Source organism: Colossoma macropomum, unplaced genomic scaffold (assembly GCF_904425465.1).
Source record: "Colossoma macropomum unplaced genomic scaffold, Colossoma_macropomum, whole genome shotgun sequence".
NCBI classification, from domain to species: domain Eukaryota; kingdom Metazoa; phylum Chordata; class Actinopteri; order Characiformes; family Serrasalmidae; genus Colossoma; species Colossoma macropomum.
This window is the reverse complement of record NW_023494810.1, coordinates 30,214,689-30,236,600: the sequence shown is the minus strand read 5'-3', so window position 1 is coordinate 30,236,600 and position 21,912 is coordinate 30,214,689. Positions and strand designations below refer to the sequence as shown.

Here is a 21,912-nt window from a genome sequence, read left to right as displayed (position 1 = left end):
AATAACTGTAATCATTCATAGCCTCTTCCAAAAAAAATGCCTTTGCATGAATTTTAGTGGAAGAACATACAGTATTTTACATATCCTGGAAAATTGACTCTATTTGTAATCATTCATTATTAACAAGCATTACAGGTAAAGTACCTCAAGAGGTTTTCTAAGTTTCCTTTTTACTTGATTCTGTAACCAGACATTAAAAAGACTGCAGAATGTTACAAAAGAAAAAGGAAACATCAGTTTCCTGTGTATGGTTAAATTAGGAAGTTCAGTTAAATTAAACGTTTTTAATAATAACCAAAAACAAAACTAAAGTCATATTAATGACTGACTGAGTTGTTATAGCCTAAACATGTCTTCACAGAATGCCACTGCCCCACTGGTTGGCTTGTCCAGATGGTTAGGCAGCTAGCCTGTAATAAATCAGCAACTGATACCCACAACTAGTGATGTTATAAACACTGAGTATGTATCTTTGTCTGTATGTGTGGATGTCTTTAACATCCTAGCATTTAAAATGCCACATCACCATTTTAGTATGTGTGGTTTTCACAGTTCCCTAGGTGCCCAACACTGGCAACAGCAGTGCTAGGTCAAACGCGCAGGCAGACTTAACAAAAGCGGAACTTTTCCTGTCATTTGCATGGAAGATCAGTTATATTTATGCAAGCCGCTGTTGACTCTAATAGTTCACCGCAGTTCAAAGGCAGATAGAGAGGCAGCAGCACAGTTGGAGGACTGACCGTATCAAAGGCTAATTGACACAGCATGCAATTTGCTTGTGTACATATAATTAACCCTTATTTCCATTTATGCTATTATATTATGCATTGGCTGTAAACCTCAGATACAGAACCTGTTTGAATATTACCGTTATTTCCTTCACAGGTTCCCCCATTTAAGATGGAATGAAGGGAAACAGCCGGCACTCACGTGTGATAATATGAACAAGACAGTGATCAATATGGGACTACACGTCAGAGTGTGAAGCCGCTTTCTTCACACTCTGACACAGTGTTCTGGTTTCACACAAGTTATTCTGATTCAAGTTGCAATTTCTGAATTTAAGCTATATATGCAGCTTACAGTGAGGGGTATACAGTAGTATACCCCTCACTGTGGGAGATTCCCTCAGATATGTGAAAGTTTCTCTAAAACTCAAACAACTGCGCTGTTTCTGTGCATTTCATTAACTGAGTTCATTAGGCATATGTTCCAAAAATATAGGCTATTCAGTGGACTATTGAGACGCTAAGATATCATGGGCTACGAACTTGATTTAATTCTTCAAGGTAGAAAATACACACACTAGTACACTATTTCCAAAAGTACCCAGATTCCCCTTCTAATTACTGAGTTCCACTACCTGTTGCTCACATTCAATAGCGCACATGCACAGCTTGTATAATCTCTACAGAAAAGCACTGCCAACAGAACAGGATGCTCTAAAGCAGCCACATATGAGCCTAAAGTAACCATGCCAAATATCAAGCACTAGCTAGAGAGGTGTAAAGCTCTTGGACTGTGGAGCAGTGGAGCTGCATTCTTTGGTTTGATGAAGCTACTTCGCAGTGCCTTTGCGATGAGCTGGAGTGGCATTTGTGATCCAGAACTAATCATCTAACATCAGTACCTGGCTGAATGTAACCAAATCCTCACAGCAATGTTCCAACATCTAATGTAAAGCCTTCCCAGAAGAGTAGAAGCTTTTAATGCAGCAAAAGGGCAAGCAAACAGTAAATGAACAGGTAACTACGAACCTTTGGTCGTATAATAAGCTAAAAAATGTATACTTAATGACTGCATGCACAAAACTGGAACAGTTAGTAACCTGCACAGACGCCTCTCACACTGTAGCAAAGAAAGTCATCAGTGCTCTTCAAAACCTAACCTCTCATAATTATATAACATTTCTTTGCTTGTAAAAAGTCACATTGCTGTCCCTGTGCAACCAAGTGGTTTGGCTGCAGTACAGCTGGTTGCAGGTCATGTGATATGCACAAGTTCTGTCCAATTGAATTACTGTGAATTTATCAAATGGCAACTGAAACGGTCTTCAATAGCTGGATTTCAGGATTTCATCTAATGCAAATAGTACAGCCAAGATCTAAGATCGATAACCAGTTGCGAAAACCACTCAAAGGAGAAAAGTGCAAAAATAAAATCATCAGAACATTTCAATCTATGTTTTGTGGTCATTATAGTTTGTCTTTATAGTTTGTCTTTGGCCAGTAATGGTTTCCAAATGACACTGCACAGTTTCATACTTGCAAAAGATGTAAAACTGTGCATTGTTGTGAATGTTGTAAATGTTTAAGTTCTACAGTCCTTTTCTAGGGCAAATTTGTTAAGTAATGTCTAAATTCCTCAAAATAGCGCCTTGCAACACAGAGTTTTAAGCTGCTTTCACACTGAACGAATGAAAATTCAAAGCTGCTCTTTCAAATACACTAAAAATACAAATAAAATTTCATTGCGGATGCCAATTTTCCCCAGGTGGAGCTCAGCGAGGAGCACAGCCGAAAACGGAACCCACCGCAGCAGACACGCAGGGTCATTTTTTTCAATTTTGTGCGATGCACTTCGGCCAATTGTTTCAGCGTGGCCAATAATAGAGCAGCAGGTGTTCCTCTCACCACCTGAAAGGTTAGATTTATCGGAGAATGCTGCCCACTTTGCGAACACTGCACACACCTTGAGTGGTGTGAAAGGGGTCTGAGTTTAATGGAGTTGTTGTCTGAACAGGAAGTGGTCTGAGATCTCAAAGGACCAGCAAGTCCTCTTTACACACTTACAAGTTCACACTTACGCTGTGAACACAAAAAGAACTGAGGTCATTTGCAGTTGGTTCCCTCAGGCTCACTTTAACAGAACTCTGTTCAGTCCATTTAAAAAACTATATGTGAAAAACACCCAAAGTAACATCTTTTTGGAAAGTTTCTACCTTGATATTCCACAATCTCTCCACAATTTCTGTTTTTATAACCAAAACACTCGGAATTTGAGCATCCAAACAACAGCTCTCTTTCACATAATCTCTAATACTGTTTTCTATCAAAAGTCAAATTTAACATATTTTTGAAATGTCTTCTATAGCTGATGTGAGCTTATTGCATTTTAAGAGTGTTTCTGGTGTTTCTGATCCTTGTAACTGTTACAATCTCATGTGGCCAAAATCAGTTTTTAATAGCTCATTATTTCTCCACCTAAAGTGATGAGCATGAAGTACAACAGGCTCATCATGCAAGACACAGACAAAATCGGCTGGGCAGGTGACCTCTCAGTATGCCAGATCAATGCTGATGTTATTAAAACCAAAGCATAAGATACGCAGTCATTTTTTTGTTACAACCTAAAGTTCTAAAAGTGTGTCCTTTCAAACACTAAAAAAGTGCTAATAAAACAGCAAACAGCCACACTCTGAACATCTATTTGACATTTTTGGAGCTTTTCTGCTACCTTTACCCTGCATGAGAGAAATAATTGTTGCTGGACAGAGGAATGAAGCATGGAATGAATCTAGAACATCAAGTTATATAAAACATAAAAGACTTTATGGATCCCTATGAGAGAAAATACTGTTTCATGAGAGGAATTCTGGTGATGTCTGCCTCATAACCAGGTTTCTGATGTCACCACTAAGCCACTTTGCTATGTGGCCAAATAAGGTGTTAAAGGCAGAGAGACGGGATGTCCTTAGAAGACTGGTGAAAGACCCCAAACCCATACTAAAATTTTCTCTCTCATACATACAGAAACACACTATCACAGATACACACACTCACCATGTTCTCACTAGGATGACCAGAATTAGTTGAATAAACGTGATTGTTTGATTTCAACAAAAAGATATGACCTTCTCAATGAATCAGCAATGATTAGTTAGCAGTTTGCATTATGATCATACGTTTTAAATTCTGAATAGGGCCCGATGGACACACTCATTTATATGCACATTCTTGCATCATGATGTTTTTAAATATATCTATATTTTAAAAAATTAAGTGCATTGAAAGGCTACATTGTTTATCTTTTCAGAATAAAGTGAGACCTCATTTTATAAGAAATGCAAATAAAAACAGAAGGCAATGATTTGTAAATCCACTTTGATTTGTATTCGAATGAAAACAGCTTTACCCTAACAGTTTCATTTTTTTTGTTTGTTTGTTTGTTTTGAAAACTATGCTTATAACGAAGATGGGACGGGGGCATTTTAAGACTAGGAATGTTGTGAAATATTCAAGCTTGGCTACAGAAAGAGTGTCCAGGAAAGGCAGTATCCTTTCTGAGGATAGATGGGTTGGAACTCACCACTTTGCCAAAAATTCTCCCACGAACAGTTTAAGAACAATTTTGGCAACAACTTTTAGGTATTTCACCCACTACAGTGCATAAAATCATCAAAAGATTCAGGAAATCCAGAGAAATGTCTATGCATAAGGCAGGGCTGAAACCCACAACTGAATGCTTGTGACCTTTTATTCCTCAGAGAGCACTATATTTAATTAAAATAATAACATAAAATAAACAGCATATTTTTGTGATGGATATGTCACCAGACCAAATGGTGGAAGCCATTTGCCAACAGTGTCCAGAAACTCCACCTATTCCTCTGGGATCAAGCTCATCTGAAATGGACTGATGCACACCGGAAACATGTTACTATCTACTCAATATTTTGTTTATGGATATAATGGACGTCATGTTACTCAGGCCAAAGAGAACAGGATCATCCAAACTGTTACCAGCACAAAGTCCAAAAGCCAGCTTCTGTCATGGTATGGGGGTGTATTCGTGCTCATGAGATGGATGATTTACATGTGACGGCAACAGTAACGCTGAAAGATATGAACATATTTTGGAGTAACACACGATGCCCCCTAGACAGCGTCTTTTTCAGGGACATGCATGCTTATTTCCAAATGAAAACGCCAAGCCACATTCTGCACATTACAACAGCATGGCTGCATATTCAAAAAGTCTGGGTGCTGGACTGGCCTGCCTGCAGTCAATATCTGTCTCCCACTAAAAATGTGCGGGGCATTATAAAGCGGAAAAAAGCTAACAAAGGCCCCATTTAGTTATGGGGCTGCAAACTACACATAATGGAAGACTGGCAAAAAATTCTGCTTTCAGAACTGGATCAATAGATGTCTTCAATATCCAAATGATCATTAAGTGGCATTAAAAGGAAAGTTGATGTAAGACAGCGGTAAACATGCTAAACATTTTTCAGTTTAACACAGGCTGAACACAATTCACTAATCACTATTCACTAATCACTACTCTCTGTTTTTATTATCATATCACACTGTCCCAACTTTTTTGAAATTAAAGTTTGTTTTTAGGAATATTCAAAAGGCTTGATTAATCATCAAAAAAATCAACAGATTATTACTAACATGATCCACACTCACTCTTAATACACTCATATTTTCTCTCATATATAAACCCTTAGAACTCAATAACCTGCACTGCTGTACTGCTGTCTACATCGACCCCACACATGAAAAAACAAACAGCATCTCCCTCAAACGCCTGTTTTGACAATAATCCCTTTTATTTTCTGAGGGCAATCCACACACACACACACACACACATACACACATTTATAGATATTTTCACATTTACACACATACCACACGCTCACAAACACCAACAAAACGCACACACACATTCACAAAACATCTGCCTATTCTGCCACAAACCATTCAGTCCCTCACACATCCATCCGGCGTGCTGCCCCAGAGATGTCTGCACTGAATGGGCTCTCTCTCTTCTCTTTATATCACAATACCAAACCAGGCACACCATCACCATCGTCACCATCATCAAACACTAAACAAGCACAGATGGGGCATGCATCAAAACACGCCTACTGCCAAGACCATCCCAGCCTAGAAGGGACTGATGTGGCATTTATTTCATGGACAACTCATCAATTAAAGACACAGCATATTATCACTTTCCAACATTTTTCCCCTGTCATTAGCCTAGACCTGGTTAAGCTATAAAAACAGCACCAAACTCTCTTAAAACACAAGCACAGTCAAAAAGCACTAGACCGCTATTTACATTTCCCTGCAGTCTGTACTAAAAGAGGCAAGGACGTTTTAATTTTGCCTTCAATTTTGATGGAGGAGAAAGGTCAGATTCATTTCCGTGCCCTTGATTTAAGTAAATGAACCTGGCTCAGGAGATGGTGTCATTTCACTTAAAAAATTAATTTACAAAAGCCCTAATCTGGAGGTCAGCCAGAGCCTCAGCTCATCTTTTAGTGCAGCATCTGGCATAGAACACAAATGCACATACAGACACGTTCCTGCTCTTATTCATTCACTCTCTTTGCCTTTTTCTTCATTTGCTTTCTCTTCAGTTAAATAAATGTGCAGCCACAAGAGGCTATGGGTTATAGTGATGTTACCATGTGAAAGGGTGTTATTAGGCACAATGCGAAGCAGGAGTAAAGCCTCCTTACCTGTGATAAAATCATTGTAACGCAAGGCCTCAAAGGGCTTACTGCTTTTATAAAACAGCAGGCAACATGAAATATACAATGAGATCATGGACTGCTGAAAGAGGATATAAATATTCAGTCACTCATCATTGTATACTGCAGTAATTTTATTAACTTTCTGACACATAATGATGTACATATCATATAGGGATGTAGCGATGCTGATACTGATATCAGGTATCTGTCTTACATGCTCATTTACTTGTACTAATAAAAATTCACTGATAATAACATTCCAAAACCAGTTGATACTGTGTGACGTAAGCTGAGTGTGCGCTGCCACTCAGAGAAGCAAAGAAGGCTTGTTACTGACTCTGTGACAATCAAACACAAAGTCATTGGTCACTTTAAACATTCTGCCCGGCAGATTCCCGCCAGACCTACACTGTGTGATTTTAGCGCGTTTTTAAACACACAATAACAACCGCTTCAGCAGTACAGGTGGTGACATGTAGGCTAGCTAAACAGTGGAGCCAACATTTGCTACCAAAGTCTGCCTACGCTGTTTGACTGAATAGAAAACAAGCTGAAGAGAGACCGTATTGTCCTACTGTGTACATCACCACCTGCTTTTAGCTTCAACGCAGTGTTAGCAGTGCTGCTGTTTCACTTTCTCTTTGCTCAGTACTCGAAGCACAGCATGTTTTGAGTGACACAGCTTTTTTTGAAATTGTTCACTGAAGAAGCTGTCTGTAGAGGCTGTGTTTCACATAACATGAAAAGAGCGTTTTTGAACAGTGTAAGTAAATAAATCGTAGGCTTTGTCCGTAAACGATGGTCGACTCAAACTTGCAATGTGAGTCACCAAAAAAACAAGATTTCTAGAATCACACAGTGTATGTCTGGCTTTAAAAGAAATTCAGCTACAGCTCAACCAGCCAAGACTCTGAGAAGACAAACTCCACACATGAGCTCTTTGAATGCAAAAGTCTCGACTGTGATTCCTGCGGTCACTGTGCTACAGAAACTGTTGCTGGAAAATAGAGATGAGGAGCAAAACTACAGTTGTACAAAAGTACATTTCTGATGCGAAACAAAATCTGCTCTTCTCCACTGCAGCGCTACTCTATCCACAGTACTCTAACACAGAATAGCTAGCTAAAGCAATTCATTTAAAATAAGCAGATTATAATGATTTAACTGTTATGGTTGCATTCATTTACAGTAACAACTAAACTCTTAAAGATGATTCACAGGGTTCATAGTTCTATGCAGAACCATTAACACTCAAAGAACCCTTTGCATGATTAAATAATTACAGAACCATCTACAACACATTCTCCACCTGAAGAAGCCTTTCATTATGCAAAGAACCCTTTAATCATGTAAAGGGTTATTTAAGCGTTTATGGTTCTGTATAGAACCATATATAGATTTTCTTTACTAAAGAACCCTTGAAGAACCATCTTTTTTAAGAATGTACTTAATTCTAAGTAGGTTACTCAGTATGGTATCGGACTTGGTATTGGCAAGTATTAAAAATATGTACTTATACTCAGTCTAAAAAAATTGTATTGATACTATAATATTAGAGATGCAATGTTTAATGCAAAAAAATCTTCATTTTATAAGTCATTTTTGCTCACCAAATTACCTCTGCACTGACAAAGCATTTTTATTAGCACCTCTATGTGATTTCCAGTCTCATTTAGCACGAAGCTAACGGTGCTGTATGCCCATTTTCTCACGCCAGGGCTGAAACTCAAATGTCTCCCTACTTCCCGGTGTGTGCACAGCATAGGACTAATAACCCTTTACTCATGTAAAGGGTTCTTTGGGTGTCCATGAGCCAAAATACTGGCGCTTGCACACAAAGAGTGGATAATATACTTAACAAATAACACCAGTCATTTGGGATTCACGTGTTACAATTCCACACTGGACAAACCGTTCACTGTTTCGGTGTGCAAGCCAGAATTTTATAACTTAATGCAGCTACAAAGAAAAAAGGGAACCACTTGGCACAGCTCAGCCAATCAGATTTTAAAAGCAAAATTCTATTTTATGAATGACAATCATCATCAAGTTAGGTTCCCATCATAAACCAAACCACAACCCTAAACCAGCACCAACAGTATCTCATCATGAACACACTGGTCCTCGTGGTTCGAAAGGGGCAGTTTGTCTCCTCAGACAATGGGGCTCACTGCTTCAAGATCAATCAAAAGACAAAATTACCAGCAGTGTCAAAGGCAAGAGCTCACATTTCACATGAAGTCAGTAACACTCTATTGCGTCCTAAAGCCAGGGTCACACTACACGACTTCTACCCCGATTTTAGGCCCAATTCTCAGTCTGGCTGAGTCTGTGCTGATTGGCTCCAGCCTGCAGATTTTTGGATCAGTTAGAGTCGACAGTCGGAGAGACAACTGAGTAGCGTGCGAGGGGCGCAGCTTTCAACTTGACTAAACTGTTCAACAACTCAATCTGAACGAACTCTTCCAACAGGCAATGAAAACTGAGAGCACGAAGGTAGATACTACAGCAAGTAAACAAAGAAAAACGTCACTTGTGTGGAGCAAAGCTTTTTAATGAGCTGAGTTTAAGATATGGGCATAATTGAGTTTACGTACATTTAAAACTCCAAACAAATACCACATTAATCACATTTACAATCCCTCAATTACATATGTTTACCTGCTGCTTCTTTACTTAGTAAAAAAAAAAGTAGTAAAAACTAGCAAAAGCAGCAGCAGTGGGTCAGTGATACCTAATGCCCCCTCAAAGATGCACGCATAATACCCAGACAAAGAACAACCTGGTAAAGTCAAAGATCAAATGAGCCGCAAATCCTCAGTCTAGGAAAAAGTAAGAACATGTGGCATCTTTGAGGAACATGCAGCTTTGCTTAACTCTACAAAGAATTCTGTATAACTGTAGACATCTGTGTGAGTGTGTACGCACAACAGTGTGTGCACAGTATTAATTCAACAGTACAACCAGTGTTAGCTACTAAGTAAACACAGCTATCTGACCACTTTAGTCCTATATTTTAATAGTTGCAGACAATGTAAAGAGCAACAGGAATTTTCAAATTTTGTCAAAAGCTGAAAAATGGCAAAAATGGAGATAATAGGTTTTGCTCAGACAGCAGCGATATATATCAGGCTCCCAAGTGCAACCATCAGAGGTTGTGCACAATAGCCGGGAGTCTATGAGTTCAAATCCCAGCAAAGTCCTAACTAAAATTAAGTTGTTAATTACTGGCTTATTATCTGAAGAATTTTCAGATCCTCAAGTCATCAGCATGAGCCAATATAACAGGCCAAATAATTAATTGATCGGGCTCTAGTTTAAAAACAGCAGTGCTAATCTGGTGCACTACAGACCTAATCATGACGCCTGCATGAGTAAAGAGCCATGGGGCAATGAAAGGAACAGAGTCTGAGCGCTGAAGCTGCCCAGATCACACAAGCTGCTCTGGCCCTGTGGGGGGGAACATACTCTCATATTCATTAGCCTACAGGGGGGCAGGTGAGCGCAAGGTTAATTAGCGGCAAGCTGACTTCATTTTTTCACGCAGGATATTAACTCACATTTCGCCACAGAAAGGCACATTCAGCCAGGGCCAGCAGGAGCTGGGTAATGAGTCAGCTCCCAGCTTTACACAGATCAAGGCCACACAAGTCTGAAAACAATCCCAATGCAATCTAAGAATTCAGCAGAAACTGGTAAAAGAGACACCAGCTTACAAAATTGATTCAGAAAGCTTAACACAAGCTTATATATTCATATTAAAATTACAGTACATCATACCGTAAAATCACAAAGACAATGTCACCGCAAAACATGCCACAATAACAGCATGGAAATATTACGTGCTCTACCACAGGCCATCTCAACATTAAAGCCTGGCGTCATTACATGTTGTGAGAATGATTCTATTCTATCATTTCCTCAGTGCTATGTCTCTGCAATAGCTAAAATGTAAGGTATGCAACCTAATGTCCTGCAGCCTGGATCAAATTCTGAACACTGAGATTCGACCGCCCAACATGTAGGGATCTGCTGCCCACTGAAAGGAACCATAAAACTAGCATCAGCTAAACAAGTCGTAGATCCTGAATGGCAGACAGACATTTTTATCATGAACACTTTTGTATTTGGGGTGGGCAATATGACATTTTCTTGTTATCGTGATAAATCATATCAATACACATTTCTGAGTATATCATGGATATCATCAATACTTAAAGAACACTGACTAACAACACATTTTATTACAAAGTAAGCAGAATTAGGCCTGTTTAACTAGATTTAGAGTAATGTAGTGCAGTGCAGTTTGTAAAATATGTAATAAAAAACATTGTAATTGTAGATTTACTATTATTTTTGTTATTATTATTATTATTATTATTACTACTACTACTACTACTATGTTTCATTTTATATGCTGCACTACACATCTTGAAGTATCATGATAACACTTTTGCCATATGGCAACCCCCCCCCATTTGTATAGTTATACGCGAAGCAGAGTTCAATTGTCAAGTATGCTTTCCTGCTTCTCTGTGTCCAAAATGCTTCAGTATTGTACATCTGACACCACAGAAAAATGTACTACATAAAACTAAACTGCTTCAGAAATATCTCACAGCCCTTCTCAAAAATAAAAAGAGAAGAAACTGGACATCCAAGTCTCAAATATTTGCTGCAGACCTACATGAGAGTGATTTGTCAATAGGAGCAGTTAGTTATGGCCAAGCTGTAGCTGTATATCAGCAGCTCCAAAGCTTAAGCCCTTTGTTTTGACATGCTGCTTTTCAGCACCATAAAGCATGATCCTGTTTCCACAGCACAGAGACAGAAAGAGTGAGACAGACAGAGAGTGTGGAAAAAGAGAGAAAAAAAGAGCATGAAAACAGCTGCAACATGTGTAGCATTTGAAAGCAGTAATGAAAGTGAAAGAGAGAAGGTGAGAGTGGGACAGAGGAAGAGAGACAAAAAAAAACACACAAAGAGAGTGGTGGGCTTTACCTCGAAACTTCTTAGGAGGGTTATTGAGGTCGCCGGTATCTGGCTGTACAACACAACGATCGTCCACCAGGCTGCAGACAGATGAGAAGTGTGTTACACCAAACTACTGATAAATTTATTCCATTGTGTATTATAAATTACTGAAATGAAAAAGAAACAGACTTCAGACGATTCCGTGCAAGCATATAGCTAAGGGCTGGGACAAGTTTCTACAGAAAATGTCTGCTTTCAATTTATCTATGCTTCGACCACGGACATATAACTTTCACAGCAATGGTTGCGAAGTTGGACGTGCTTTACAGAAAGCTGGCAAAAATCTCATTAAACCTAGAAACAATAACAAATTTGCCACCACGCTAATGTTAGCTTCATTACACACAAAAAAATAAAATACTCATTTACATGCAGCCTAATAATCCCTTAATAGTTCGACTAGTAGCTCAATCGGAATAGAATACGTCTGTGTAAACACCTCAATCGGAATAGTCTAGTCCGATTGAGGCCATTCGGTATACAATTTCTATCCGATTGAATGAGGTGGGTAATCCTGTAAATAATCTGTTAAATAGAAGAATAATATCCGTGTGAAAGCCTGTATCTGATTACATTCCCAATCGGAAAGTTTAAGTACATTCCGCACGTGTGTCTCGTCATAGCAAAAGTTTATAACGTTCAACATGGTGGAGCAGAAACTGGTCTGCTCTGATCTTTAAAAGACAGCGGTGGGACGGACGTCCAGCTTATGTGTCTCAGAACACGACGTCTTCCTCTCAGCCTTCTTTAATAAGGACATGTGAAGTACATTTTCCTGAAGCTGCCATAATTTCAACACAATTAAAAACAAGCGCACCAGCTGAAAACTTGCCTCACTCTGACTAGAATGTGATGTTCGCTGTCGTGGTAGTGTCTACACTAATTGTTTCTCTACGCATGTGTGTAATTTGGGATAGGATTACTTGTAGTGAGCATGTAAACAGAGATTTTCATCAGACTGTTGAGTAGAGTGAGTATATAAATACATCAGTCTTAATCTGTAATCAGGAATGTACTCAATCGTATTGGCAAAAATCTTTGCATGTAAACATAGCCAGTGTGATCTTGCATGTGCATACCAAATAGATATCATCTGAAATTAATAACCCACTCTAAACTTCTGTAATCTGAGAAATATTTGTCGTTACGATTTCTTGTTAGATCGAATTAGATTTTGATTTGTACAACCTGTTCAACCTAACAATTTTTGCTATAAAAGAATGCATTTGTGTGTGTGAGCACTGATATGTCAATTGCTACATTCAATTGAAGACTTTACTTACATAGAAGATACGTGTTTCAAAAAGAGTACAATAAACATTTGTTATAAACATTTGGTGTCATGTCAAATAACCAAGAGAGAAGTATGAGGGTGTTAAAAAGAAAACACTTTAAGAGAAATGTCAACTTAAAAAGCCTGTGAGAGGCAAAGAGAAAAACAGACAGAGAGAAGGAGCAACACATTTGGGAACCGACCCCTGTTTAGAATGGGAACAAAACCTACAATCTGGAATCCTAACACAATAAAACCATGCAGTGCCTATATAACGTCAGACACTTCAACAGGCCTCATCCAATACCAAGCAACTTCCCATGTGAGAGGGTTAATCACACTCACAGTCAGCACTTTCTGCATTACCAGAGCAGCAGGTCGGGGAGTCTAATTTTATCTCCAGCAGAGAAAATGATGTCTCTCTGTATGTCAGAACTATTCAGCACACCTGTCTCCATCACTGTGAATGGCATACACCTCATACCTGAAGACATACTGAGAGGGAAAGACATTCAATGTGTAGCGACATTTTGGAGTTACTCTATGCCTTTATTCAGAAACTGCAAAGTGGTTGAGCAGTTAAAGCCACTGTTTTGGAGTTAAGACTAGGACACTATGCTGCAGTGCCTTGTTTATTGACACAACAGCAATGCTCCTAGAAAGGAGGCAACAGGAGATGCAGCTGTCTAAGCGTAGGTCCTATCATTAAGAGTTCGCAAGGTCGATCCCTGCTGATGCCACTGCCTCTCGTAGCCGTGAGTCCAAGACAGCACAACCGGCCTCGCTCTCTCTGTATGGGCTGCATGGCTCTCCTTTCCCCCCATCTCTTAGTATGTTGCAACGTCTGTTAGCTGACGTAATGGAATTGGCAGTTAGAACTGTTGTTCAAGTGCACTGAGCTGTTCAATGAGGGAACATACCAAGCCTTCACCCTCCCAGCATCGAAGGATGCTAGATAGCTGGTGGAACTGGTGAATCTCTTGAAACTTCTTTGAAACTCTGTTGCAACAGCTTCAACCACCTAAACTCTACAGCCATCTCAAGTTTCATGAAACAGCCGGTCAAATCACAGATTTTAATTGACACATCATGGACAAGAAAACAAAACAAAAAAAAAAGCATGCTGTAAATAACATCATAGAAGATTTTATATAGCAAAAACAATACAATATATAAAAAAGATACTAGTGACTGCTGACTGGTTGGCTAATTAAATGTGTTACATGATATTTCGATTATTTTAAATTACACACAACCAGCAACTAGTTGCATGAAAGATGCACCATGTAAAGCCACCCTCACATATTATTTCACACAGTGACTGACAGAAGGAGCAGCAAACCTACAGATCATCCCTCAGGAAAATTAATTCAGGTCACTTTGACACCTCATGAAGCCAGCTGCAGTTTCTCAGGCACATACGGCTGAATATGGTTCAGCCATGCACGCACACATGCACCTACACAAACACACACGCACACATTTCTTCCCACTGGCAGTGTAGCAAGCCAGGTGGCTCATTACTCCCTCCCTTGTGTGAGGTCAGTCAGTGGCACAGAGACAGAGCCATACAGGGGTCTAAATATAGCTCCAGATTGTCACTCACTCTTTCTCACACACACACAGACACACACACAAACACAGAAGAGGTAGAGAAAATGATTACTGAGCAAAACAACACAAGGCAGACGACTTGACAAATGAGTTCTGTCAACTCTTCGTTCCTCAAAGCTGTGCATGCTGTTGTTGCCATGGAGAAGTGACATTAGACAGTGGTGTGTAAATGAGCGAGCGTGAGTGTGAATGTTTGGTCACTGGGAGATGTCACAGACTTGTAAAAGGGTGGAACTGAATGGCAGGAAATGGCAGGGTATGATTAACCAAAATGGGAAGGTTTCATCAGCTAGGCAAAGTCTTGAAGAATAGGGCACTAAATCTGAGCTTTCTGCTCAGCGATGAAGACAAGTGCAAACAGTCAGGAGCAGAATGTAGAAAAGCAAACACCGTAACAAACATCGTAACCCAGGCAAACACACCACCAAGACATTTACAGTCACATAATTAACTGTGACATTCTCTCATGAGTCTTGGTGCATCACATCCCTTGGATGCAACTGACATGTTCATTAAGAGCAAGATGTAGGGAAGCTATCTCCTGTACCTGTAACTGCATCCTGTATTTTACATTTTGCAAACTTTTTCCACTGATGTGTTGCTTTAAATACCATAAACAGTCATAATTCATTTTTGCAGAACCACTTTCATTTGCCTTTAAAACTGACATTTGTAAATGATTTCTTTTTTTGATTGATTTGATTTCTTCAAATGGGCAAATGGGGATGCGTGTTAGTTTTCATGGCATCACAAAAACAATTAATGCAAAACAGTTGTTTCTGTAGCTTTATTTTCATATATCGCTGTTGTCAGAAGAAAACCTTGTATCTCCAAATTGGTAACTTTACAGGAAATGGAAAAAACATACTTTACTTTTAATGTAAGTCAATGGAACCAGACTTTTTCGAAGTAATTTTGGGTAATTTCTTTTGGTCCCTTGTTCATGAAATTAACATACAATGTACAGGGCAACAGGCATTTTCAAATTATGTCAAAACTGAAAAACGACAAAAATGGAGATACAAGGTTTTCTTCCGATAGCAGCTAAATTTATCATATAGACTTTGGAAACAACAGTATATTCTGAAACTCTAAAATGTTTACTCACTACATCAAACAAAATAAAAAAAGCAAGAAATAGTTTTACAGGAAACAGGCCTTCTAAAAAATGTGAAAGTCAAAAACTGATTCTATCTGCTTAATCAGCACTCTGACACAGAAGAGAGTTATTTGTATATAAAATATACAGCTGTGTGTATACAGCAAGCTATTAAGTGCATTTCCCTTGTAAACCACATTCCCATCCTTCTGTCTTACAAGCTCTGCTTCTGTAGTCCCTTCAGAACACTAGGGGTCAGTGACAGGATCTGGACCTACTGTCTGGTTCAACATATGATGTGGTTCTTAGTGTGAAGGCCTAATTCACTGAGCTGCAGCCCACTCATTACAGACGTGAAAAGTTTGTGAAGAAGGGTAGCACAGTCTGAACACTAGATGCGTGTAAGAGAGTGAGAGAAAGACAGAGAGCAGTGTATATTACATATCGCTGCTGCCGTAACAAAACCTTGTATCTCCAAAATGATAACTTTACAGGAGAAGGAAGAACCAGACTTCTTTCCAAGTAATTTTGGGGTGTTTCTTTTAGTCCATTCATCATGAAATTTACACACAAGGTAAAGGCCAACAGGCATTTTTGAATTTTGTAAAAAATTGAAAAATAACAAAAATGGAGATATGAGATTTTGTTCCGACAGCAGCAATATGTACATTTCTGAAGTGTACATATGTAACATACATTCTATTTAAACCACATACTCATGTTTTAAGCAGTAAAAACACTGAAGACAAGGGCACATTTTGGTCTTTGCCATTTTTCTGTCACTGAAAGAGACAAAGTGAGAGAGAAAGAGAGAGGCATACCCCAAAGTGCTGATAAAACCATTGGTGGATCCTTCTGCATACAGGGAACAAATGTCCCCTATGTGGAGGAAGCTTGACATCTTGTCTGACATTTTTCTCTGCTTTCAGGTGCGCCTAGATGAAGAGAGAAGAGAGAAAAGAAATAGCAGAATTAGAAATGACAACAATCATAACAAATTGCAAGCCCCCTCCCTCAGTTCCCCTTTTAATCAATAAAATGGGCTTCTTTGCTACTGGTAGCTGGTTTACAATAATGCAAATGGAGCAATCATAAGTAGGTTATCATCATTCACCGCAGAGGTAACAGCTGTAGGGGAAAACGCTGGACTTTTCCAGCGAGAGTGCAGCAGGACTGCAGGGACGAATTCTAGAACATCGGTATCTGCCATTTTGAGGTGGCCTAGTTTTAGAGCAAACTGACACAGAATTCAAGGTCTGTTCGCTGTCGAGTTGGTGGGCTGGTGAGGGGAACCCAACCTAATGGGAGTGTGTGCCAAACAGGACAGGTATCAGAGCATCTACAATAGCCACAACTAGGTCAAAATGCAGAGGCTTCTATTCTGTAGATGACGCTTTGTTTCGGGTTAGCCACAAGCCTCTGAAAGTGAGGCTCTTTTTTCACTATTTCTTTTCATTTATTAACATTATGAAAGTTATCAGGGAGGAGAACAGAAAATTGTATCATTCATTAGGACTAAGGGTGGGAAGAATAATCGATTCTTAGATGCATCGCAATTCTCTTTTGTTAGGTTTACGTCAATGTATGAAACATATTTTTAACTGGGAAAAAAAGGCAACAGTACCAGATATTTTTGATGAAAACACTGTAGACTATTTGTATCCAATGTGACATAAAAAACAAAAGATCAAATAAAAATGTAGTGTAGGTCTTTATTTTTAAACCTATTAAATAGTGAAATATAAACATAAGTGCAGTGTGTATACATTACATTCAAATTCAACCAACTAATGAATGTACTGTGCGTAATGTACTTTACGTGCTGTAATGTTCCTTGCGCTAAGCTCAGAAATTCAGAAGTTGACCAGGATCTTTAAAGTGTACCCCATCAGGAATTCAAACCAGCAGTCGTCCAGTTACTGATACAAAGCCTTTAACCACTGAGCTAGTGCCAGTCCAAGTTACATGTTAAAAGGATGAACCAACATGGGAACTGTGGGTCGATATTTTTCATCTACATATCTGCCGATGCCACTACATAAACAATTATAAAACGCAGAAATAAAGACCAAATCCACCTGCATTATCGTTATAGAGAAATATGACATTTTAGCATAGCAGCCCAGCTTCACCTGAATACTGGCCTCATCCTGAGTGCAATAATATATCATTAAATATTGCTTTGAAATACTGGTCAAATCATTACGTGTTAACAATGCTGGTGATGTTTTTTAAGCAATTATCTGATGATTTGATTCCAGTTTCATCATGCATACCATAAATAGGTAAGGGATAAACCCAGAAAGAGTTACAGCCATACTTTAAAAATACATTAAACCAAAACACATCTGTTCACAACGCTGATAACATTTTTTAAGCAATTATCTGACAATATGATTCCAGTTTCATTGTCCATACTATAAACAGGGAAGGGATAAATCAAGAAAGAATTACAGCCATAATTTAGATTCAAAAATACACTACACCCATTACAGAATGCCTAAGCAAAAAAAAAAAACATCCTGCTGTTTATGCTGAAATTATATAAAACCATCTTAAGCAATCCTCCACGAACAATGTGAAAGTGCTTGTTTCCATTTTGCAGAGAACTTCAGTTCTAAATTCTGGATTACCACTGGCCAGCACATTTTTTTCTCTGCTCCAACACACCTGATTCAACACATCGGTTCATTAACAAGCCTACTTCTGACTGAAACCGAGTGTGTCAGAATGGAGAAACTACTATGTGCACAGTCATATTCCAGGACAGGAACTGAGAACCACTAACAAAGAAGAACAAAGCGTTCCACAACGTCTAGAGACTCCATGTATATTACTCTAATTACCCTGAGCTCAGCACTACCTATCAGCAGTGAAGAGATATTATAATCTCTCTGTTTTATGGGGAGTTTATCAGTGCAAAATTCAAATGAAATTGTACCGTAACTGTGCAAATATATTTCAGATACAGTCTGAAAAGAATGGTTCATTGAAAAATGTACACAGTGTCCTCTTACCCCAAATGCAGTCGATCAGCCAAGGCATGTTTACTGTCTGAAACTTGCTTCTTTAGTATTACACTGGACTTACTCAAAATATTTTTATTTTTCATCTCTATTATATTAGTATATATTATTATTATATAATATTAACACGTTTCACAATGTGCTTTACTACAGTCCCCAGCATGCACTGCATCGAAATGTGCACCCTGACTCTGCCACCCCAAACAACAATCTATGGGGCTGCTGTTACACGTCAATTCTATACAATTCTACACAGTTTCACACCAGTCATATCACCAAAATGCAAATCAGCTGCAGGTCAGCCAGTGTAAACACTTAACATTAGCTCAGCAGCTCAGAAATTGAGCCCAAGTCTCACTAAATTGCAGCAAAGAAAGGATGTCAGGTGTCTAGCTCAAGCAAATAGGCAGGTTTAAAAGACCGAGCGCCTGGGGACATTTCAATTTTGAATATTTCAAGTGTCCATGTAATATTTCAAGGTCTACTACAAGTGTCTGTATTTTACTGTTGCAGTTTTTGCGTATTTTATATAAACAATGGCCAGTTGGGGTTACATCACAATATTAAAAAAAATGAAATACAAACATTTTTTTCTCTGGCCCACAGATTTAATGAGTTTTTTTTAATATGGCCCTTCTGCCACAAAACATGCCCTGGCTGATCGACTACACTGGGAGTAAGAGCGAGACTGAGAGACTGTGTGAAAGTAATACTTCAGTGAACCACTCCTTGAAGATTCTCAAATTCACTGCATGTGCATCTACAGCCAATGTACAATTAGAAACAGTATAAATCAGAATGCTTCCTTTACCATCCAGGTCATAAATAACTTCCCAGCAACACTGCCTAGCAGACCAGTGAACTGGAACATCTACATCGAGATGAAGAAAGCACGACCAACGTAACTGAAATGAATAAAATAAATGCATGATGCATGAATGAATGAATGGTCTCACAGACTTATTTATGACGCAGACTTCACAGACAGCCCTGTAAACAAACTGTGGGAGTTTGTTTACAAAGATTTGTGTCAGGTGTTTACCTGAAAGAGAAAATAAATGCGTGCTCACTAGCCTTTCACATGCTTGTCAGACGAATGACACGGTCTTGAACTAGGCTACAGACAAAAAGAACACATTTCTCAAGCAGAGCAGACACAGACTGTATGGGTTTGCCATGTTCTGCAGGGCAGCGTGGACCTGGCTATGTCATTTTAGCCAACATTTTACAACAGCCTGAGGCCGAGCTGTCTACTAACACGATAAATAATACAAAACCCCCCCAAAAAAGGGAAAAAAAAACACTTGTTAACTGTAATGTATGTCATTTACTGGGTGTTTCAGACTGTTACAAAAGTTTAAATTACATTAAAACTAAGTAATTAGCAAGTTTCCTTTGTTGAAACGTGGTTTCTGTTTGGGTAACATTTACAACTGTCATTTTAAGAGTACAAAATAGAAAAAGCCATGCCAGGTTTGTAAAACATTCCTTTAGCACAGAGTAGCAGTCCCCAGGAAGCACCCTTTTACAAAATGTATTAACACTACAGCTGGGCAATATAACAATATTTATCATTATGGTGATGAATTACACAACAATAAGCTTTTCTGAGCATATTGTAGATTTCACGAGATCATAAAGAGCTTAAAGAGAGCATAACTAACCTGCTTAACTGGATTTAGTGCAGCACAGAGTGTGACACGTTCAATACAAGTAACTGGATTCATAGTTTTTGATAGTATTTTTAAAATGTGGCACTACTTTGTCTGTTCCTACTTATCAGATGTGAGAAAAAATAAAACTTATAACACAACATGTGTTGTAAAAAACGTCCTGAAGTATCGTGATATTGCATTTTGCCATATCGCCCAGCTCTACTTATAGATCATCTGAAACCGTGATATTTTGATATTTGATCATATCGACACCGCTCAGCACCGCTTAGCCTGAGGGCCAGTGTTTTTCTTGCTACTTGCTTATTCTTAGCCGACTGCGCTCTGTTCTGCACACTCACAGGCCGCCAGAAGGAAGGGGATTTAATCTGGATGGTTTCCTAATTCCTTCCTATCTAAAAGTACGTTTTCACACTCTGGAATAAATTTGGATTATCCACTCTGACGGGGCGAGTTCGCTGCTCGAGCTGCTAAATTCAGCTGCTTATTAGAGGCAGCCAATCAGAATTCAGGATTCGCCTCGGCTCGGGCTTTCGGACGGACGCGCGTGAGATAGAACTCGCTTGCAGTTTAAATTTTTTTGAAAATTAACCGTCGTAACGGTTAACAGTTCAGCAAGGCAGCCTGGCGATAAACAGCAAAACGCAAAATGGAAACGACACTGAAAGAGTTAACGCTGACTGAGACCGAGTCTCCCAAAATAATCCACTTTCTGTCTTGTGTCAGAGTGCTTAACGTTACCTCACCTGGCTCTGTCATCACTTCCCCGGCATGGCCAAAAAATATGAATATCTTCGCTTCGCAGCACAAGCGCCTTGCACAAGTACACAATCCCACCAAAACGAAAACGACCGCTACATTCAATTATTTGAAAGATGCACTGCATCCATGCGAAAGCTGCGGACACTATCGCGAACACTGCTGAGATGCTTCAGTTCAGCTCAGAGTAGCTACGCTAACATCGCAGCGGCAGCAGTGAGAGTTGAGCATTAACTTTAACGTTACCTCCTGCGGATGGAGACCGCGGCGGGTGGGAAGCGAAAGCAGCGGCGGCTCGGTCAGGGGGAGACAGCAGCGTCCGGCCGGCTTTCACCGGGTAACTCCATGATAAGTGACCAAAAAAGTCCAGTTGAAAACCGCGGCGTCTCGGCTGACAGTTGAATTTTGTCCCCAACACTCCGCTCCCCCCTCCGCCTCCACGAGCGATGAAGGACCGCCCCCTTTCTTTAAACGCCCGAGGGGAACCTGGGAAATGTAGTTTTTTTTAGTGTTGCGTCCGTTCTCAGGGTGAAATGAGGAGATCAGCCACATGTTAAAGAGGTATCCCTCGGATTTTAAAAACTTCTCTCTAATTAAGTGGTTAATTTGTAAATAAAGTCATTCAAGAGTGTTTTGGTGTGAAATGCCCTGTTTTAGAGAAACTTACAGAGTCAGAATTGTTCACAGTGGCGGTGATAGGAACCAGACGTCCACCTCTAAAAGCTCCCTCGCAGAATGTTATTAAATGAAATGGTTATGATTCCGGGGCCTGGTGCCTGAGACATTGTTTTACAATAGCTTTGGCGTAAAATGAACTTTTTTAATGCATTCACAGTGGAGATGTATACGTAGTGTTCTAAGGCAATATAGTCCCCAATATTTTTTTCAGATTTATAACTATTTTAGCATAATTTTATCTCACATTAAAGTGCAAAACTAAAGAA

At 39.3% G+C, this 21,912-nt stretch overlaps 1 protein-coding gene across 1 annotated transcript in view; it reads right to left on the bottom strand.

The window, feature by feature from the left end:
• itpr1b (inositol 1,4,5-trisphosphate receptor, type 1b) overlaps positions 1–21,391 on the bottom strand; it is a 179,430-nt gene extending 158,039 nt beyond the window's left edge. The window contains exons 1-3 of the mRNA XM_036559065.1: positions 21,215–21,391; positions 16,332–16,445; positions 11,492–11,562 (exon numbers count right to left, since the gene is read on the bottom strand). Of these exons, the coding sequence (XP_036414958.1) occupies positions 11,492–11,562; positions 16,332–16,423 (163 nt within the window). The 5' untranslated portion in view covers positions 16,424–16,445; positions 21,215–21,391. The remainder of the gene's footprint in view (positions 1–11,491; positions 11,563–16,331; positions 16,446–21,214) is intronic.
• Positions 21,392–21,912: the final 521 nt, after the last annotated feature.